The 22749-nt window shown below is 37.2% G+C and overlaps 1 protein-coding gene across 1 annotated transcript in view; it reads left to right on the forward strand.

The window, feature by feature from the left end:
* The window catches only part of LOC107193635 (histone-lysine N-methyltransferase setd3), a 31791-nt gene that overhangs the window by 3192 nt on the left and 5850 nt on the right, over window positions 1-22749 (forward strand). Inside the window, exon 5 of the mRNA XM_015583122.1 lies at window positions 21481-21595. Coding sequence (XP_015438608.1) covers window positions 21481-21595 — 115 coding nt within the window. The remainder of the gene's footprint in view (window positions 1-21480; window positions 21596-22749) is intronic.

The raw sequence follows: 22749 nt of genomic DNA on the forward strand, positions 1-22749 counted from the left end.
CCTTCGTCGAATCCCAGTGTGAAATCGTGTCGAGCACAGACTCCCTTGTCGTATCCTTGTTCGTTGGAATGGTCACACCGGCGTTCTGATCTTGATACGTAGCCGACGCATCGTCTTGGTACTCCTGCTCCATGAATGCCGTGTAATCCTCTAGTTCCGGCTGCTCGATAGCCCCTGTGTCGTCCACGTGCATCCGTTCGTCGGTCCCTAGTTTCGAACGTTCCGTGGGTGTTAGTAGTTGTTCGATGCTCAACGTCGATCCCCTGTTCTCGTTGCTTTCTTTGAACAGTTCCGGGGACACTAGATCCCCTTGTTCGTCTCTGGCGGTCAGCCACACTGGGGACATGGCGTTACGGCCGTTCTTGTAATCGGTGAAATCTGAGAACTCCATGATCTCGTCCTCTTCCAACACCTCGGCGGCCTTAGTCCCGCCATAGTTTCGTGATCGTACTGCCTGGTCGTTCTGCGGTGATTCCATGGAATTGGTCGGTACGGGTATCGATGTCGCAACCACGGTTGGCAGGCCTGGCGTCCACTTGCCAGCCAGCCTAGGGTGATCCTTGTCGATCGATTTTCCGGTCGTTGACGTATCCAGATACACCGGGGCGTTCTTATGCAAAACAGGCGCCACCGTTACTACTGAAACGATCTCCCCTTTCGTGGAATCCTTCAGTCTGATCGCTTCCGTGCTGCTTCGATGCGGCTTTCTCGTGGTGCTCGATCTCACGTCGATGTGATCGTCCGTCTCGGTGTCCTTCGATCTCAGAGCGTTGATCACGTCCGCCCTGCCTCGGAGCAGATCGTTCAGCGTTAGATTCCGTCTTTGTAACAGTTCCGACAGGCTCAGACCCTCTTCTTGTTGCATCTTCAGCAGAGACTTCAGTTCCATCGCGTTCTTTGCGTGCTGGCCTCTGGACTCGGTCGATTCGGACGAATCTTTTTGAACGCTTGAACGTGACCAGGATCCGTTCAATTCCGTTTTGGTGGTCTCGTTCTCGACTAGGCCGAACTCGTAATTCTGGGGCGGTCGTCTTTTCCTTGGACGTGGCTTCAGGTACTCCTCGTCGTCCAGCTCGTGCTCGTAATCGTTCGGACGGACATGGAAGGAAGTTTCCCTGTACCTCGTCGATGTTGTTGCTTCTCTAGGTTCTACGTTGTCCTCGGATTCTTCCCGCCTGTTGGCTTCTTTTAGATCGAATACACCCAGATCGATTGGAGGTCGATTGTTCCGTCTGCGGGACGAGACTTCATCTTTTCTCGGTCCGTGCTTCCTGTCGATCGATTCGTAGGCTTTGTAGTCGTTGTAGAAAATTCGTTCTTGGTCGCTTCTCGGGGAAGGAATTACGGTCTCGCTGTTCTGCTGATTTCTCGATCCTTGGTGGATGGAATCCTCTTCTTGTTCTTCCTCCTCGATGGTGTCCATTTGATCGCCCGTGTACCGCGACAGCTGTGAGAACGGCAGCAGGGGCACCGTGTCGCCGTCTCGCCATTTTGGCTCCAGAGCTTCGCCATTTTTCCGCCATTTTCCGATTTGCTCGCTCGAGCTTCCGTCGGCGTCGTCGTTGTCCTCGTAGATGGCGAAACGTGACAGGTGGTCGTTCTTCGTTTCCGTTCTCTCTCGGATTGCCTCCTAGAAAAAGAAACAGTTTAATCTGGATGAACGTCCTCCGAATAGAAAGAAATTGTTGTTCGTTAAAGCTTTATTAAAAAGGACATACCGCGAACGCTGACACACGGATTACAATGAAACATTGTAAGTTTATGGAGTGCTTTTAGGGAAGAATAAGGGTATGTTGCATTGGCGTCCAATCGCTTTTTAAGGATATGAAAACTAACCTCAAAGTCAAATAGGCACTCCAACTTTTTCGCGTGTAACTCTTAAAGTACAATAGATAGAAAAAGATGTTTGAAACCCATGTTTTATGGTACAATAAGACGTGTAAACTCGTGTTAATACAATTTTGAAAAATGTTTTTTTTTTTTCTTAAAAAGAAAATTTTAAAACACGTTTTTCAAAATTTTGTTAACGCAAGCTTATAGCGCTTATTGTATCATTAAACTTTTGTTTCAAATTTTTTTTTCTAGTTCTAGTACTTTACGTAGTAGATGCGTAGTAGAAACTATGTAGTGATGGCGATACATTTGAATTGTATCGATATTTGGTATCGATTCGTATTGATATCCAAAGTATCGATACACATCTATAATGGGAATGAAATATCGATATTATGGGTATCGATAAATTTAGATCGATTATTATCTATTGAATTAGAATAAAATCCAAAAATCAAAATAAATCATTTATTTAATCAGATATTTACTAAGGCTAAGATTCTCAGGTAACAGTGTGGAAAAGAAACCGACCAATCGTAAATTTTATGGGAAGCTCGCAATTGGTCCATTACCTTAAGACCTGTTCCGTCTCGCTGAACGCAGCGAGTGTATCGAAATTTCGATATTTATGGGTTAAGTATCGATAGTGGAATACATCGTCACATTAAATATCGATATTTGAATTGAAAAGTATCCATATTCGAAATACCAATACTGTATCGCCCATCACTAGTAGGAACCTCCGTTATCCGAATATCGAATTGCCCTTTTCACTCGGTAAGATATTTACTGCAAATAAATTCTTACGTTAGAGATTGTTTTGATATAGTTTATTTCTCAAACCGATCTTCTTGGATAGTTTGCGTACAAAATATTAGAGTAAGGCGTTTCAAAAGTTGTGTAAATGTAGTTTTTAATGTATAATTATTTTGAATGAATTGCAAACATTCTCGCGAACTATTTGTTCCGAAAAATTGTTCACATATGTATCGTAGTTCGTTAACTGATACATTTTTCTCATTAATATTCGATTGGGTAATTTTTTCTCTTCTGTAGGTAAAGCGTAATTAACGCCGAACAAACATCAGATAACCAAATATTGAATTCATTAGTCCGAAATAATTGGAATACTACTCGTTTTTACTTAACCCCACCGAGTCTAATTAACACGTTACGTTTAATTATTCATCGATGAAAATCTAATTCAATCGCTGTTTAGGCGAGAGTAACAGCGTAAACACAATACTGGGAATTTTTCTTATATCTTCGAATTCGATTTACGAATAGAAAGTCGGAAACATGGTTGCATAACGTACGTATCACGCGTGTGTTTCGTTTAATCCATATAATCTTTCACACAATTATAAATTTATAAATAACGTATAAATTTAGTAAGAATCCAGTAAACGGTACCCTTCATATTGTTAAGTCTTTCTAAACAGAAAAGTGAAACAGTATCCTACTTCGTAGCTACAGGACAAGCATATACACTATAAAATTTCTTTAAAAAAAGTTGTGCATTGAAAGTAGCCTCCCAAAAATCAAATTTTTAGATCAAAGATCGTCCAAACGAATTAAAGTCATAAGATCGAATTCTTCTGAACGAATTCCAAAAGCTCGAAGGACCAACCGTGCTATCATTATTTTTTTTCTTAAGAAAGCTTTTTTGAAATCGAACTCTAATTCAGTCGATCATCAACGTAAGATAAATAAAAAAGAACACTAAAAATTGAGATATTTTGGAAAAACATATAATAAATAAGAAAAATAAATTGCAACGTTCGACGCACTACACGTGACGAAGCTGTATTACAAAACTTTCCCCTCGTCAGGCGAGACGATCTGTACCGTGGGAACGAAATTTCATAAATTTTTCATAAATGTGAATAACCGCGAGCACAAAGCGCTGCGGGAACGTCGCATCTCTATCCCCCGTGGTTTCTACGTCAATCATGGGGCCTCTTGCACAATAATTTCCCAACTAATAATATTACTGAATTAATAAATTACAACGTTTTAACCTGTAGACTTTGTGTTGCACGTGAACAAACTAAATAGTCGAGTTCGAATAAACATCCAGTTTAGGGGGGATTCTCGTCTAACACGTTCAGAATATCAAAAATATATTTTTTTTAGATAAATCATAGATACAATATTTCAAGAATATCCTCCCAAAATTTGAAAGTCTAATTCCACAAAAGAAAGAAGTTACAGCCTATTTAATGTGTCGTGCCAGAGTTCGAAACGGCAAGCAATATAACTTTAAATACGTTTTTCTCGAAACCATGTTTTCGAAATTAGCGTGCAGGATAAGTTACGAACTAATCGACCGATCAATTTTGGACAAAGCTCATTCAATTCGTTATAAATTTCTTCAGGGATTGTGCTTTCAACTTTTATTAAGCCAGTAGAGTGTATACCAAATTTTCCAATGAGATCCATACACTCTTGTTGTCTTTTAACCCTTTGACGCCTGAATTACATTATATCGTTATTTCTTTTTACTAGAATTTCTATTCCAGATACTTGAGAAACTGTTCAAATGCGTGTTTTTTTAATTTTATTCTATCCAAGAAAAATTTGCAAAACCACTTTGTTTTAAAACTATTACACGAGAATGTCCCCTAAAACTGTACCGACAGCGTGTGTTTGCCACAAAGTCTCCGGAACTTTCCGCGCGCGCGGTTGCTGGCTTTCTCTTTCTCTCGTGGTTTACCTGGCTACCGTGCGCGCGCGCATGGCTAGTTTTTTTTTCTTCACCGCGGCAACCTCGACGCGCATTTTGACATTTGCTGTCGTCAGAAGCATTTCTGAGATAATAACGAGCGCGCGATACCGATTTCTTCTGCTCGCGTGCGCGCGGTTTTGCCTTTCGATCGTGCTCTCGCTTGTTCGTTGGCCGCTGGACAGCCTGATCACGTGGATTCTGGAGACTTCGATGACCGAATCGCGCTTAGAGGAACATTAACCATTCAATATCAATCGATTTTCGACCATTTTTTCAAAATCCTAATTTTAGGTATCTTGCTCTGTTTTTGGTTTTTACCCTTTCGATGTTTGTGTCGAGTATACTCGTCATAAAGAATTACATTTTTTTGTTGAATGACGAGTATATTCAAAAGAAGAAAATATATTTGCTATTTAAAGTGAATTTTAGGTAAAAAAAACATATTTGTTATTTTGACACATTTTAGATTATTTTGGGACAAAAAAAGAATTGATACAAAGAAAAATATCAATTGAAAAAGAAGAAATAGGGTAAAGCAACCAGTGAGTGACCGAATTTTTGAATTTATGGACGTTCGAGATTAATACTTAATTTATTTATAACAACAAAATGGCTGATGCAGTGGCAATTACATTTATGTTTTTTGAAATTTGTATAGACATAAGTACTTATCCTTATCGTAATTTTGAAAAAATTTTGTATAAAATGCAAAACGTGTAAAAGCCCAGTAAATGACTGTTACATTTCTGAAATATTTTTAATAAGAACTGTACTTATTAATGATTGCTTAATACGCACTCCATTTATAAACACTTAATAATTTTTAAATTTATAATTTATATATCTTGTCTAATGGTCATTCGCTGGTATGCAGTCAATTATAAAAAAAAATACTGGTTGGTTCACCTTATGCAGCAGTATATGTACGACGGCAGTTTGATAAGGCAGTGACTTTTCTTTTTGACAATCGATAGCGGTCAAGTCATAAAAGTAATTTTGTCATTTCATTAGAATTTCTTTCAATTATACAGGTCACTTTTACTCGTCATAGCTTAAAAATCATTAATACTAGAACTACCAGCATTGAGTGTATACTAAATTAAATTGTATAATACAATAATATATAGAATATATAAGACAATCTAGCATAATATACATACCATAAAATTAAATCTGTAGTAAATTAGAAGCCAACATAATTCAATAATCGTAAAACAGTAAAACTGTAATTTGACGGGTTTGGTAGTTCTAGTGTTAAGCACACAAGTGCACGTTTTAAAAATGAAATAAAACACTTAAAGGGTTAAGGTCCACAATTGTTTCTGCTATAATTGTCGTTGTGAACGGTGATCCGTCCATTTATATTTTACCGATCTATAACGATATTCCTCGAACGTATTTCTATAATATGAATAGTATAATTCTATAATAGTATAAATCTATATTCTATAATAGTATCTTCAGGTATATTTACGTATCACTTTATCAGGAAGATAAGTTTCATCGTAAATTTAATCGAGAATTCCCATAATCTAGTGGCAATTAGGGGAATCGGCTGAATTCTCGACTTACAGATCCATTGTCTGCCCATGATCCACCACATTTCCAATGTAACTTTCGACCAATTTCACTCTTACGACGAGTAAACGTCTCGGAAACAATAGGGAAAACAGTAAATGCCGACCCTTGTTAACGAATCCCATTCATGAAAGCATATTCCAAACATTCTCCGAAGTAAAATCGGCCGTTTTGCGCGGCGGCAATCTAGAAACTTATCTCAACATCTGTACAGAGTTCTCTTTTATATGCGTACCTCCCTCTAACAAGTAAATAATAATTTTAATCTAGAGCTTTCACCCGTTCTCTCTAAAAAAAAAGAAACGGAATTCGATTCAATTCGAAAATAGGCGAAACTCTTTAGACTTTAGAGGTTAGGATTCTAAGTGTCATCAGAATAGCACAGGCGTTTTCTCGAAAAATATTCGCATATTTAACTCTTTAAGTGTTATATTCCATTTTGAAAATATGCACTTGCGTGCTTAATCATTTTTAAGCTATGACGAGTATACTCGACGAAAGCAGAGTAAATGTATTTGCTGTAAAATTACAAGAAATTCTAATAAAATAACAAAATTACTCTTGCGACTTGAACGCCATCTGGTGAAAAAAAGTTCTCCCTTATCAAACAGCTCTCGTACATATACTGCTGCATATTTCTTTTTCTTTTCAAGTGATTTTTTTTCTTTGAATGTTTTCTTCATTTCGAAAAATTACGAATATGTTTTCTGTTTTTGCATGAATTTTCCTTTAAATAGCAATTGCGAAACCGTTTTGATTCGGTCAACATTCAAGAGAAACACGATTTTATGGTACTCCGTTAACAATTTAGCTTCCAAGAAGCCGAATTAAATCGTGTATTAAATGAAAAAATATAAGAATCTGTAACAATTTTCTTTATTTTTTATTCTATAAAATGTTACGTAAGCGTACGAAGTATAAAAAAGGAGAAGTATATCCATAATTTTTTTGTTTTACATTTAATAGTCGAATTATGTAAATCGTGTATTAAATGAAAAAAAGAAGAATCTCTAACAATTTTCTTTATTGTTTATTGTATAAAATGTTATGTAAGCGTACGTAGTATAAAAAAGGAGAATAATATCGATTTTTTTATTTTACTTTGAATTCAATGAAATCTTCGGTACGTAAGAACAAGGTAAATTCTCATCTTCCATACTAGTCTGCAGACGCATTAGACAGTCTCTTTGGTTATAACATTTAATCAAGTATATACCGTGCTACGTAACAGGAAGTCACATAAAGGAGAGAGTTATGTAAAAAGAAGAGTCGTTCCCGACGAGATTCGAGTCTTACTCTTCCAGCCCCTTCCCCGTAAATCGGCCATCTTGGCTATATCGTGTCGTCGTATAAAATTTTTCACTGTGCTCTCTTGAATTCTGAACAAATACGTATGGAAAAGTAACAGAAAAAAGAACTTTAAGTCCCTTAGTCCAATTAAGTTTCAGTTTGACAAAATCGTTCGAAGATAACAACCCCTTCAAAATAGGAATACACCCTTAACATAACCCTTTAACCTCTCGAAAGATGAGTGTTTTTAATGTTCGTGCAACAGTGATGCTTGGGTCCGTTTGGACCCCTAATACTACTTACTTTTTAAACATTACAAAATGACCTACTTTTTTTTTTATACTGACTCAATATGAATAACTCCCAGCATGCATAATGTGGGTACTTTGTACCCACTTGAATATTTATTCAGAGATTTCTGTCTTGTACAATGAAATAATTGCGAATTCATACATGTAATAATAGCGTCTTAAGTTGAATAATGGAATAATTAAGTGAAAAAAAAGTGGGAGTTCAAATTTTATCGCATTTTTCGTAAGGTGGATATTTTATACCCATCAATTGGATATACACATAGCTCAGTACAGATTTGGTTTCCACATTCAGTGGACTCTAATGTTTATTATTTGATATTCTTAGATATCCTAGCTTAATTTATAATACTGGGATTTCGAGTAGACTGAACAGATCCAGAATGTTACGATTAGATTGGCCCCCCGTCACAGAGAACTTCCTGTCTTAGCTGCACTGTTGTCAACGAGTAGTTTGGAGTAACATAATGGATAGTAGCCTTATTAAGGTAGCTCTTGCAAATTTTTAATAATTACAAATTTAGTTGAAAATTTTACAGAACATTCTTAAAAGCTTCGACTTTCGATTGCTGCCAATAAATCGCAAGGTCAACGATAAAATTATTGAAAAGAAACTTTATAAACATTTTTTTTAACATGAGCCTTACTGAACTGTAGTTAATACTGAGAAATCACTTCTTATTTAGTTACAAAAATGACATTATACTTTAAAATTCTCAATAGTAGGTCATATGATAGTTGATCCAATTACAAAAGAAAGGCCACAAGAATTTTTATAATCGGTTAATGACTTTTTACATTACAATGGACACCGTTTGTATACAGTACAATTTCGAATCAACACGATTCGCGCCATCTACAATCCAGAAATATTGAAACAAAAATTTGTTTGATTTATCCGAACGTATAATAAACGAACACCATCAAGTTTCTTTTACCATACATTCTTCGTACGTTCTTTTACCTATTGGGGAAAGGGGCTTGATTGGTTAAAATCTATCCCTGATCGTAGAGTTAACCGGGATCCGAAGATATTTCTCATTCTTACCGGACGATTCCGATCAGCGTAGCCGCCGGTCCGGATCGGCTCGGCCCTCGTGGTTCTACCGCGAGGGAAATCGAACGTTGAAAGCGTCAGCAAGAGCAGACAGAATGTTCTCGACATCGTGGCAGCGGGGCCGGAACACCGAGAGCTCCTCGTCGTCGATGCACCGGGATATCCCGTGCTCCTCCCCCTCCTCTTCCTCCTCCTCCGCGCTCAGTTGTCCCTCCCACTCCTTTTCCGTCGCGCTCAGCTGTCCCTCCCCCACCACCGTCGCGCTCAGCTGTCCCTCCCGCACCGCCGTCGTGCTCAAATGTCCCTTTCGCGCGCTCAGCTGTCCCGTCTCCGCGGTCAGTTGTCCCTCGAGCGTCTGCCGCACCGTGTCCCCGGCTGCGAACAGGTGCACGTACAGCGCCAGCCCGCACAGGACAACGAAAATCGCGTTCTTCCTGTTGCACAGGCCGACTATGTCCTCGGTGTTCATGCAGGACCGGCTGTTCTTATCCCCTCGGCGTTGCTTAATCGCGATCCCTCCTCACACCGTCTCTCCTTGCCACCCGCGACAAATGGGGATTTTTCTCTTTGTCTTTTGTTTCTTGATGTTTCTTCTATTCTTGGGTGTTTCCGGTGATAGAGAAGAAATGTTTCTTTTTCTCGCGAGTCTTCTAATTTTTAAAAAAACTTATTTGTGTAAATTGCTTACAAATCGGATACCCCCACTGTTCTCTTTGTGTTTATAGAGGATCCTGTCGCGAATCTTTCGCACGTTTCGTGACTTTGGTTAATTACCCGTTCGGATCGAAATCACGCAGGTGTGCTCGTGAGAACAGCGGTTTGCAGCTCGAGAGCAGTGTACTTGGTTGAAATAGATCCTTTCTTTTGTTTTTGATTCGTAACCCTTGATAGATTCTGTAGAAGTTTTCGGTGCTTCAGCCGTGATTTCTAATTAGCAATCAAGCTGAGAGCGTTCGTGGTGTTCTCGAAATTTCGAACAAAGCGATACGTTCGAAGTAAATATTCTCGTTTTATCGTGAATCGAAATCTCTCGTGAATAGACAGTTCTACTTTCTACGGAGATTTCGTGTTCGCCCTTAATCCTAACAATCGGACGGTAATATTTTTACTACGATAATACGCATTCGAGGTAGTGCAACGATTTATGGACGCGATTATTTGTTCGTACCCTGAATATTCTCGGCTTCACAGGCGAAAGCGATCCTCTCGCTGATCTTCCGCTCTCTCCAGGATCCCACTTCTTCTTTTAATCCCCCGAACAGCTCACAATATACATATATACTAAAATAATAATCTTGAAAATTAGACGCACCACGATTAACAAACTCGATATTCCTGCCCTAAATACCCGTGCTCAAAGGCAGGAAAGTCTGTCCCGCTGAGATGGATCTTCCACTCTCTCCAAGGTCCCAGTTTCTCCGTCGCGATCACACGTCGTACAATTCACAACAAAACTCACGACGAAAAATTGCTCGAACCTTCTCGAAAGAAAACAAGATACATATATATCTTTTCATCGATCTTTAGGATCCTGGATCCTACACTTCTGAATCCTGTCTTTTCAAACTACCCAACAGTCAGACGGTATTTTTCCTTTGTGTTCGAGTGTCTCGATTCTTCGATCCCTCGAAAAATCGATCTTTCGAAACAATCGATTCTTCCTCGTCGAACGCAACAACACGACCCAGTTTCACAGGAAAACCTCTCCTGGCCTGATGGAGACTGAAACCTTTGGGTGTCACTGGATCATCATCACGCTCTCCGTTTAAGATCGTTCGAAGGACATCACTATTGAGGCTGTGTGGGCTCTGATGATAGTTGTGTCTTGATCGGTTTTCTCAGCGAAACTTTGTTCTCACGGAAACTTTCGAACCGGAGGGGGCCGTTCTTCCAACGGTCTCGCGCGCGCGTTCTCTTCCACGCTCGGCGAATCGTTCCCGCGTACTGACGCCGCTTTTCTCCGTGCTCGGTCCTAAGTAAGTCGGTGAAACTCGAGAGCCCAGTCATATTCCGTGGTCGTCGTCTGGTCCTTCTAACCATCGAGGCGCCCGTTCGGTCCCGGACACACACTCCTGCAGTCACGATCGATAGATCGTTGATGATGGATCTCTCCCCTAGATCGTGAAACGATCCGTTTGAGGACGGGAAGAGGGGGGGGGGTGCGATGTTGTGAGATGATTCATGCTTCTGGGATTAACCCTAGAGCGTTCTTCGGGTCTGTTTCGACCCAAACATCTTATTCACTTCCGAATTAGGGTAGATGTCCTAATTACTACCACTTTAAGATTGTAGTGTAACTTCATTTAAGGGGTCACCCGACTGTGACGGGTCAAAAAAAAATTGATTTTTTCTTATTTACATTTTCTCAAGGCTTAATATTTCAAAACCATTATGATTTTATGCATTTATAGCATAAAGGAGTATCTGAAGCGCAATAGAAGATAAAATTTACATGAGGTTTAATATGTTTTTCATGTTATTCTTAACGCAATAAACTTCTTAGGGGGAAAAAGAAGTCTTTCCTCTTACTTCTGCCTTCGTAAATTACCGTGTAAAATATTATTCTCCATAAAGATCCGCAGTCTAATTATGATAATTGATTGATCTCATTAAGAAGATGTTATATTGTGCTAATTAAAAAAGAATAAGTTATGTTATGTTGAGTGGCTATTGATTAAGAAATAATATTGCGTTGAGCCGACTAAAGAGAAAACTATAATATTATGTCGATTCTTTGTAATTATTAGCTGGTTTTAATTATTTTTTGTTTTTTATTATGAAAAATTCTGCTTGACCCATTTGGATCATTCGGAAAAAAGGAAAGTTGGCCCATATCACAAAAATGTTTCTTTATCGTATAAAAATAGAAATGTTGCAAAATGCATAAAAAACGAAAAAAAATGGCGTACACAAAAAATTCATAATTTTATTTAGTTCAATAAAGCGCGTAAGTAAAAATACATGGGTTTTCAATGAAAATTAACGGAAGAAGCAGCGGACCGTACATTACAAATCTGGAAATATTACCTTTCTTTCCTCGGTGGTAATTATATGACACATTTTTAATGAACTTACGAGCGAGTTAAATGAAGCGTAATATCGTTAACAGAAAAATCACAGGCCAACCGTGTTTTCTCTATCGAGTATAATCTCGTGGCAGCGATCTCTCTCTCGGGACACTTTCTTGCCTGGATCTTCGCAGCAGGACAAATGTGGACAAACGAAAGCCCCCCCCACACGATCGTATTGTCGAGATTGTTCTGGTTGTTGCGCAGCTATCGGATTACTTCCTCTTACGTAAAGAAGAAAATCTGTCTCCAAAAGTGGACAAAAACACAATCAACAAACGTAATGTGTAATTATTAGACTTAAGATTTTATCCATTTACAGCGCAAAAGGCTAATGTAAAATGCAATAGAAAAGACAGAACTTCCATCGGAATTAATCCATGTACAATTTCTCATTTTATTCTTAACGTAATAAACTGCCTAGAAGGCAAAAGGAGATTTTGATTTTAATTCTGTCTCTGTAAATTACCTACTGTGTAAAATGTTATTTTCCATAAAGGTTCGCAGTCTAGTAATTATCAATGCCTACGTCGATTTAGTTTCACGAATAATCAAACATAGCGTGATCTTCAGAAGGAAATGAAGTAACACTGAATGAACTGTATAAATTTCTGCTCTATATACTATTATTGGACAGTAATAATGTATACTTTACGATTATACGCTTGACTGGTTCTAGGGGGATCCCCCAGTGGTGGGGACGACGCGTGGAAAGTTAACGTAAAGGCCTCTTCGCGCGCAGTTAACGCGACTTTACTATAATCGGATACTTTTAGTCTGTACGGGGAGAATTTGATACATATTTCGTAAAAATTATATATATTTTAAGCGTGTTATTCATCGAGCTTTACTATCCTGTGAACAATATTTGATTTCAGACCTTCAATAATTTCGTAATGCCTTATAAAGTTTACTATACAATTCGATAAGTGTCGTAATACTTATGAGCGGTAGTGTACACACACAATTTTATTCGAGTAATACATAGTGAAAAGCAGCATTATCTAAGAGCGTCATTTTGACCTTTAAACGGTTAATGAGATTGAATAATTGTTTACCAAGTGTTAACGTTTTCAAGGAGAAATATCGCTTTATTATAAAAATTGGAATGTCCACGGTTAATTGACGAAAAATGACAAATACTTTTTTTTTGTCTTTTATTCGCTATTCCAAACTCATTGTCTACATAATGACGTTACCCATCTCTAGTGTATATACCTATCGCGAAAGGAGGGTGATACGATTGAATATGCAGGGATCAGGCGGGGAAACTGGAAACGAGCGCGCCTCGGGAGCACGTTTACGCGATAATAGAAAATTATGTTCCGTGAAGAAAGAACGGGAAAAGGAAACCGCGGTGCTCTCGAGGTCTCATCGCCTGCATGCTACCACGCGAGCAAGATAAAACCGTATGAAAGTTCGGCCTCTCCGTGTGAAAGTCTTCTATTACACACGGAGAGCGCTTCTCCGCCTCGCGACGATCTCAGGAAGAGAAGATGTGTATCGCCTTTGAAGATTGCTAACGCGCGCGCGCGCACTCGTTTAACCGTTTCGATGTTTATGTCGAGTATATTCATTATGAAAAGACAGAATTTTTTCGTTTAATGACGAGTATACACAACGAAAAATTTTGCATGTGCTATTTAAAGTAAAATTTAGGTAAAACAAAAAAACATATTTGTAATTGTAAGACATAGAATATTTTAGGACAAAAGAAAAGAAAACGTACGATGGAAAAAAATCACTTGAAAAGGAAAAAAGAAATATACTGCAGCTGTATACAAAAGAATATGCAGTAGTATACAGGTTGTCGCAAAATAGATGTAAGTCCTTGAATGTGGTGATTCCTGGTGTAATGTGTAACAACTTTCTCCTTAGTGTTAGAGGTCTCCGAGGCTTTGTTAACGAGATATTAACGAAAAATCTCAACGATGAGCCCCTGAGTAATTTTGTCATTTTATTAGAATTCCTGTCAATTTTACAGCAAATGCATTTACTCTGTTTTTGTCGAGTACACTCGTTATAGCTGAGAAATAATTAAGCACCCAAGAGCACGTTTTTCAAAATGAAATAAAATATTTTCATGACGAGTATACTCGTCATCGTTTAAAAATAATTAAGCACACCAGTACACGTTTTTCAAAATGAAATAAAATAGTTTCATGACGAGTGTACCCGTCATAACTTACAAAAAATTAATCGCTCAAGTGCACCTTTTTCCAAAAGAAATAAAATCTTTTCACGAGTATACTCGTCATAGCTTACAAATAATTAAGTGCACCAGTGCACGTTTTTCGAAATTAAATAAAATTTTTTCATGACGAGTATACTCGCCATGAACATCGAAAGGGTTCAACCACTACGCGTTTCCGTACGTATTGGTTCAGTTGGAATCCCCTTTATGTCCCTCATAAATTCTGTTGGCCATGCAGCAAGCGTCCGCCATTTTCCCATATCGGATTTTAACCCGTAACCGCCGTGAAACGCGCGAGAACCGTTTCCCCGGGAAGAGAGAAAGTCCGTACGGAGGAACCTGCCGGGACGGCGATGGCAATGAATCTTCTTTTACTTCCATTTCCGGATTTTGTGGGTCAAGTTCTTGCGCCGAAAACAAACCCACCAGCGACGGACGACCACGACGGCACTCTCGAGAGCACGCTTCGAGCGTACCGCTCTCGAAGGCGAAAGTTTGCTTCCACCGGTGCTTCTTTCGTTTTCTGTCTTTCTCTTACACACACAATTCTCTTGATTAACGGTTACCATAATTTGCTGCTTCTTGTCGAATTTCTAAGTATAATATATAATATTATTTAGGCCCCTTTCTGGATAGAGAATTTCGCTCCGGGAGAGAATCCTCGAAATATTCAGGGGAATTCGCGCGATAGTGGATTTTACGTGTTCAGTGATTTCACGGTAGAATCACCGAAGAGTGGCTTATCATTTATATTTTTAATAAAGTGAAAAAGAATTTATTTGATTTGCCGTATTGGCCTTGGTAAAAATTGTATTCGAAATCTGAAAGACTGCTAATGATTATTATCTAACGTAATAAAAAGACGAGTGGCGGCTAAAACCTTCGGAAACGTACTTCGGGATAGTGTCTTCGATAACATTTATTAGGGTCAAGGTGATCGGAGTTGCCTCTGGGAATAAACTTTTACTTATAACTTGTATCGAACAAAAGTATCTATATCTACTTATGTAGTATTGCATCAAAATTATCAATACCTGCTTGTATCGAAGGAAAATGAATACAGAGTTTTTTCTTTTATTAATGTAATATATTTTAATCTAATATCTAAGGGCGTCATTTTGAGCTTTAAACAGTCAATGAGATTAAATAATTGTTTGCCAAATGTCGACTCATTCAGGAAGAAGTATTATTTTGTTATACAAGTTGGAACTTCCCACGTTTAAACGTGTAAAACTGACGAAGTACTTTTTTTATCTTTTATTCGTTATTCGAAGCTCTTTATCTAGATAATGAATTTGCTAACGAATGCATTTATTAACCAACATTTATTAAAGAATGTAATATAACTGGACGACAACAACCTTCACATTCATTAGCATTCATATCGATTAATCGCTCCATTTGATGTGAGTACTCCGTTTCGATACCGAGTATCTATCGTAACGGAAAGTATCGATACTGAAAATACTCGGTGTCGAAATGGAAGTATCGATTATACAGGGTGTCCCAAAAATGTCCTCCGACCCGGAAATGTGGCACTCGGGGGGTGAATTGGAACAACTTTTTCCTTAGCCAAAATTTAAACTGAGGCTTCGTTTACGAGATATTAACGAAAAACCGCGACCAATCAGAGCGCGAGTTTGCCAGCCGAGTTCCCGCGCTAGCGGTGGCTACGCGCTACGCTTGTACTACGAATTGCACATGTCCCACATCGGGATCAAAGCGTGGATCATTCGTGAGCCGTCCTCGCTGGGGATTAGGTTCTGCCTCGTCATAATCGTGGAAACTGCCCAGCTGAAATGGTGATTTTGTTGTGAACAAAAAGAAAGAAAAAAAGGAAGGAAACCACACGAGTTCTCCCCTTCTCGTATGTGTACACTCGCCGACAGAACGAAGAAGAAAATTTTAATTGAAAAGCCTGGAGACTGTTCCTTGCATTGAAAATAAAATTGTCTGGGAATTCAACGGCATACTTTTCGAGAATCGAGTTTATAATTCAGTCACACAATATTATACACTGGGATCAGCAATTATTGAAAGTAGTTTCTTTCTGAAGTGATATAATACAGGGTGAGTCAAGAAAAACTACTACCTAAAATAAGTCGTTAACTACTGGCTGTATAAAAAAATCAAATATCTACCAGAATCTACCTTTTTAAGGGATACACCAGATGGATACGATTTGATTTGTTTATCTTATTTTTTTTAGATATCACGGTGACCTTGAATTTTTTCAAGATCAATGCATCTTTTTTTTAATACTATCATGCAATAGGTCGTTGAATTTGTTCTCCTATTGGCAACAACGTGGTATTAAAGAAAAATGTATTCACCTTGAAAAAAATGCAAATTGCGTCCATCAGGTGCATCCTTTAAAATGCTTTACATTCTACATAATTTAATAAAACGTTTTCTGACACAATCAAAAAGTAACGAGTTATTTTTAACAGTAGTTCTTATTAACCCACCTTGTATATATTCTTCATGATAATTATACAAACAGTGGAAATACCTCTGGTGATTCTTCATCAAGATGGCGGAGAAAGTAGTCGTGGAAGTCCTGTGAGAATGTTAAAATGCCTACATAGATTGTCGTTTCTTTGTCCTTCGTTCCCAATTTGGACGACAGGAATTTGTTTAATAGATCTGATTTAGACAAGTACGGTGGATAATTGAACTGTGAGAGATACCTTTTACAGATAAAAATGTTGTGTAAACTCATAACTCAAGTTTCTCAACCGTTATCCTTTCCGCCATCTTGAAGAAGAATTACCAGAGCCATTTCCAAACTTTCTATAATTATTGTGAACAGTAGTAATATCTATTAAAAAGAATGTTATTTTTAATATTTAATACTAAAGATCATCGTTATTTTACGGGAAAATTACTGTTTTAAATTCAGTTTTAAGAAACATTTCGGATAAACTCGCATGATTATAGTAAACGAACGTTTAATAGTTTTACTAGAATTTCGCGAGCCTTTTCCTTTTATTCAAACGTCTAATAGAATCATCAGCAGAGTAAACAAACTTTCGTTTCATTACAGTTTCTGGAATTAATCCATAAAACGTTTGTATTTACATAATCATTCGCAGTCTGGTGATCGGCGTATAACTTTCGGATCTATTAACTCACAGATCTTCGTTAGAGGTATAACGGCGAGTGATCGTTGAGTGACCCATGAAAATTCACCAGTCCTTTATCGGCGCAGCTTGCAATAACCGCGAATCTAAGAGAAACTTTTCTCGATTAAAGGTTAAAATATTCTTCTCATCACGTTTTATGCGTCTATTCATGGACACTATGGGATGCATAATCAAGGAGACAGTCGAATATATTTCTTAATCGTAAGAAATCGTTCTAGGGTTTAATTCTTTCCTTCCGACTGTAGCTATATGGCTATTGTTCCTGATAAGTTCGCGATTAGCCACTGCTCTTTGGTAAATTAAGTGACTAATGAACTGTCTGTCTCTGATTTTTATGAAACTTGGTGAATATATTAAACTGGCGTATTATATGATAATTTACAAAACTGTAAGAGGCAAATCTGTCATTATATATATATTAATGGATTCAGAAAAAAAATTCGGTTCTTGTTTGTCATTATGTAAATTTTGGTATCTCTTAAAATACTGTAACAATAAATGTTTTTGTTATAAACAAATTACTTTTTACAAAATCTGTGACCACTTTTTGTTTTACCTCAAGAAACCATGAAACTTTTCCCTAAAAAGTTTTCTTATATCTGTGATAGTTTTCGAGATACATACCATTTTTCTGCTGAAACTTGAAGGGGTGATTACACCCCGTAAACTTGCGATTGGGCAGCTATAAAAAATTACGTGCCCCTTATTTTCATCCGCTTAATATATTGACCAAGTTTCATAAAAATCGGAGATGGATAGTTCGGTATATTCCCTTCTTGGTAACACACTTAGATTTTAATATAAACTTAACAATGTGATGTATGTGTATGTGTATACTGTTCTGACTGGTCGACGTGTTCTTGTTGACGTTTGAATGTGTTCTCGAGAATAAGTGAATGTATAGATGCTTGCTGGAACGGATTGACTCGTGATTGGTGGAAAATGCAGAATTTTAGTTGGTGCAGGTGTTTGAAGAAGTGGTAATATGAGTTGGAAGAAGTGGGGTTTGGTGTATGTATTGTTTCTTAGATTCCTGGAAGTCAGCGCCGAAATATAAGGAACGGTCTGAAGGATGTGATGTGCAGCTGTCCAGGAATTCCTGTTTATGACGGTTTGGTGACCGTGTCGACGGCCCAAGACGCGACGAGCGTTACAACCATTGCCCAGAGATGGGCATAATTTCATTCGAATAATGCATAGTGAGAAGCAGCAATATCTAAGATCTTCATCCTGACCTTTAAACAGTTTATGAGATTAAATAATAATTATTGAGATGAGATGATGAGATAAAAAAATATTTCGTCATTTTTACTTGATTGAACGTGGTAATTCCAATTTTTATCATAAAATAATATTTCTTCTTGAATGAGTAGACACTTTGCAAACAATTGGACCGTTTATTTTGAAAGTGGTGTAAGTCCTTTTTTAAAAAAAATGAGATATGACGTAATTTATGCTTAATTTAGTGTAAACTAAAATAAAATGAAATGGAATTGGAAAATGGACTTGCACCACTTTCAAAATAAACGGTCCAATTGTTTGCAAAGTGTCTACTCATTCAAGAAGAAATATTATTTTATGATAAAAATTGGAATTATCACGTTCAATCAAGTAAAAATGACGAAATATTTTTTTATCTCATCATCTCATCTCAATAATTATTATTTAATCTCATAAACTGTTTAAAGGTCAGGATGAAGATCTTAGATATTGCTGCTTCTCACTATGCATTATTCGAATGAAATTATGCCCATCTCTGGGCAATGGTTGTAACGCTCGTCGCGTCTTGGGCCGTCGACACGGTCACCAAACCGTCATAAACAGGAATTCCTGGACAGCTGCACATCACATCCTTCAGACCGTTCCTTATATTTCGGCGCTGACTTCCAGGAATCTAAGAAACAATACATACACCAAACCCCACTTCTTCCAACTCATATTACCACTTCTTCAAACACCTGCACCAACTAAAATTCTGCATTTTCCACCAATCACGAGTCAATCCGTTCCAGCAAGCATCTATACATTCACTTATTCTCGAGAACACATTCAAACGTCAACAAGAACACGTCGACCAGTCAGAACAGTATACACATACACATACATCACATTGTTAAGTTTATATTAAAATCTAAGTGTGTTACCAAGAAGGGAATATACCGAACTATCCATCTCCGATTTTTATGAAACTTGGTCAATATATTAAGCGGATGAAAATAAGGGGCACGTAATTTTTTATAGCTGCCCAATCGCAAGTTTACGGGGTGTAATCACCCCTTCAAGTTTCAGCAGAAAAATGGTATGTATCTCGAAAACTATCACAGATATAAGAAAACTTTTTAGGGAAAAGTTTCATGGTTTCTTGAGGTAAAACAAAAAGTGGTCACAGATTTTGTAAAAAGTAATTTGTTTATAACAAAAACATTTATTGTTACAGTATTTTAAGAGATACCAAAATTTACATAATGACAAACAAGAACCGAATTTTTTTTCTGAATCCATTAATATATATATAATGACAGATTTGCCTCTTACAGTTTTGTAAATTATCATATAATACGCCAGTTTAATATATTCACCAAGTTTCATAAAAATCAGAGACAGACAGTTCATTAGTCACTTAATTTACCAAAGAGCAGTGGCTAATCGCGAACTTATCAGGAACAATAGCCATATAGCTACAGTCGGAAGGAAAGAATTAAACCCTAGAACGATTTCTTACGATTAAGAAATATATTCGACTGTCTCCTTGATTATGCATCCCATAGTGTCCATGAATAGACGCATAAAACGTGATGAGAAGAATATTTTAACCTTTAATCGAGAAAAGTTTCTCTTAGATTCGCGGTTATTGCAAGCTGCGCCGATAAAGGACTGGTGAATTTTCATGGGTCACTCAACGATCACTCGCCGTTATACCTCTAACGAAGATCTGTGAGTTAATAGATCCGAAAGTTATACGCCGATCACCAGACTGCGAATGATTATGTAAATACAAACGTTTTATGGATTAATTCCAGAAACTGTAATGAAACGAAAGTTTGTTTACTCTGCTGATGATTCTATTAGACGTTTGAATAAAAGGAAAAGGCTCGCGAAATTCTAGTAAAACTATTAAACGTTCGTTTACTATAATCATGCGAGTTTATCCGAAATGTTTCTTAAAACTGAATTTAAAACAGTAATTTTCCCGTAAAATAACGATGATCTTTAGTATTAAATATTAAAAATAACATTCTTTTTAATAGATATTACTACTGTTCACAATAATTATAGAAAGTTTGGAAATGGCTCTGGTAATTCTTCTTCAAGATGGCGGAAAGGATAACGGTTGAGAAACTTGAGTTATGAGTTTACACAACATTTTTATCTGTAAAAGGTATCTCTCACAGTTCAATTATCCACCGTACTTGTCTAAATCAGATCTATTAAACAAATTCCTGTCGTCCAAATTGGGAACGAAGGACAAAGAAACGACAATCTATGTAGGCATTTTAACATTCTCACAGGACTTCCACGACTACTTTCTCCGCCATCTTGATGAAGAATCACCAGAGGTATTTCCACTGTTTGTATAATTATCATGAAGAATATATACAAGGTGGGTTAATAAGAACTACTGTTAAAAATAACTCGTTACTTTTTGATTGTGTCAGAAAACGTTTTATTAAATTATGTAGAATGTAAAGCATTTTAAAGGATGCACCTGATGGACGCAATTTGCATTTTTTTCAAGGTGAATACATTTTTCTTTAATACCACGTTGTTGCCAATAGGAGAACAAATTCAACGACCTATTGCATGATAGTATTAAAAAAAAGATGCATTGATCTTGAAAAAATTCAAGGTCACCGTGATATCTAAAAAAAATAAGATAAACAAATCAAATCGTATCCATCTGGTGTATCCCTTAAAAAGGTAGATTCTGGTAGATATTTGATTTTTTTATACAGCCAGTAGTTAACGACTTATTTTAGGTAGTAGTTTTTCTTGACTCACCCTGTATTATATCACTTCAGAAAGAAACTACTTTCAATAATTGCTGATCCCAGTGTATAATATTGTGTGACTGAATTATAAACTCGATTCTCGAAAAGTATGCCGTTGAATTCCCAGACAATTTTATTTTCAATGCAAGGAACAGTCTCCAGGCTTTTCAATTAAAATTTTCTTCTTCGTTCTGTCGGCGAGTGTACACATACGAGAAGGGGAGAACTCGTGTGGTTTCCTTCCTTTTTTTCTTTCTTTTTGTTCACAACAAAATCACCATTTCAGCTGGGCAGTTTCCACGATTATGACGAGGCAGAACCTAATCCCCAGCGAGGACGGCTCACGAATGATCCACGCTTTGATCCCGATGTGGGACATGTGCAACCACGAGAACGGGAGAGTGAGTTTCCACGTCTGCCGATCTTAAAGGCCCGTTTACACGTTCAAAAATAATTTCCGCGAAACTGACTCTTGTGCACGCAAATTTTGCGCAAATGAACCGAGCCGTTATATTTCTATTTGAGGCTCGTTTAATCAAATTTCAATATTTCGAAAATAATTTCCGCAAACTGACTTGTGCAATACACGTTTAGAACGTTGCACAGTTATTTTACGTACATATAAAGAATAAACTATAATTGATTAGGGTGGATGCACCTGTGAACATTATATATAAAAACAAGTAAATGATGTCATTAAAGTGAGAAAACGATTAAATATTGATTTCTTAATTTGATACTATAAATATCTACCATTAGATTTTGAAGCTGCATCTACACTATGTAACAAAAGAATGTTATATAACAAATTGTTCCACAACTTTGCTATATATACAACATGGTTTTAGAACTTGTTACAAAATTATACCTTTTGGACAAGTCCGTAACAAGTTTGTATAACATTTCCAATCTCATTGTTAATAATGGCGTCACATTTAATGGATAACATGTAACTTGCTATATAACACGAAAAATGGTATGTAACATCATATTATATAACATTTTTATTTCTGTTCTTCTAACAAGTTTTATAACTTTGCTATATAATTTGTTATACTATGTAGTGTAGACGCAGCTTTATACACATGAAATATCTTCAGAAATAACTTCCCTAATTGTATATTTTCCAACCTAGGAAAATAGTAAAGGAAATACAGTATAGGTATATATATAGCTGCTTCAACGATATAGCGTTAGCCATAAACGTGGCTGATCCTTAAACCATTAGTACCTGATCATCGGGGGCCCATTTTGTCCCACCGCAGTCAGGGTCGTACGCCACTTTCAGCTATGGAGTTCCAAGGAATAAAACGAAAAAGAGTATGATAGTTGAAAAAAATTCACGTTTTCGTAATTTTTCATCAAAAATAAAAAGGCCGCAAGTTTTAAATCTGAAATTAGTACGCTATAAGAACTTGTGTAATTATATTACCACGGAGTAACCGATCCCAAATTGGCGCACTTATAAAGTGCTTTAAGGTTATTTTTACAGCCTGATTGACTGCACATGGCATGAAAATTGTTTCAATATGAAACAAGGAATGGAAAAAAATCA

This window comes from Dufourea novaeangliae, unplaced genomic scaffold (genome assembly GCF_001272555.1).
Source record: "Dufourea novaeangliae isolate 0120121106 unplaced genomic scaffold, ASM127255v1 scaffold6, whole genome shotgun sequence".
Taxonomy (NCBI): Eukaryota; Metazoa; Arthropoda; class Insecta; order Hymenoptera; family Halictidae; genus Dufourea; species Dufourea novaeangliae.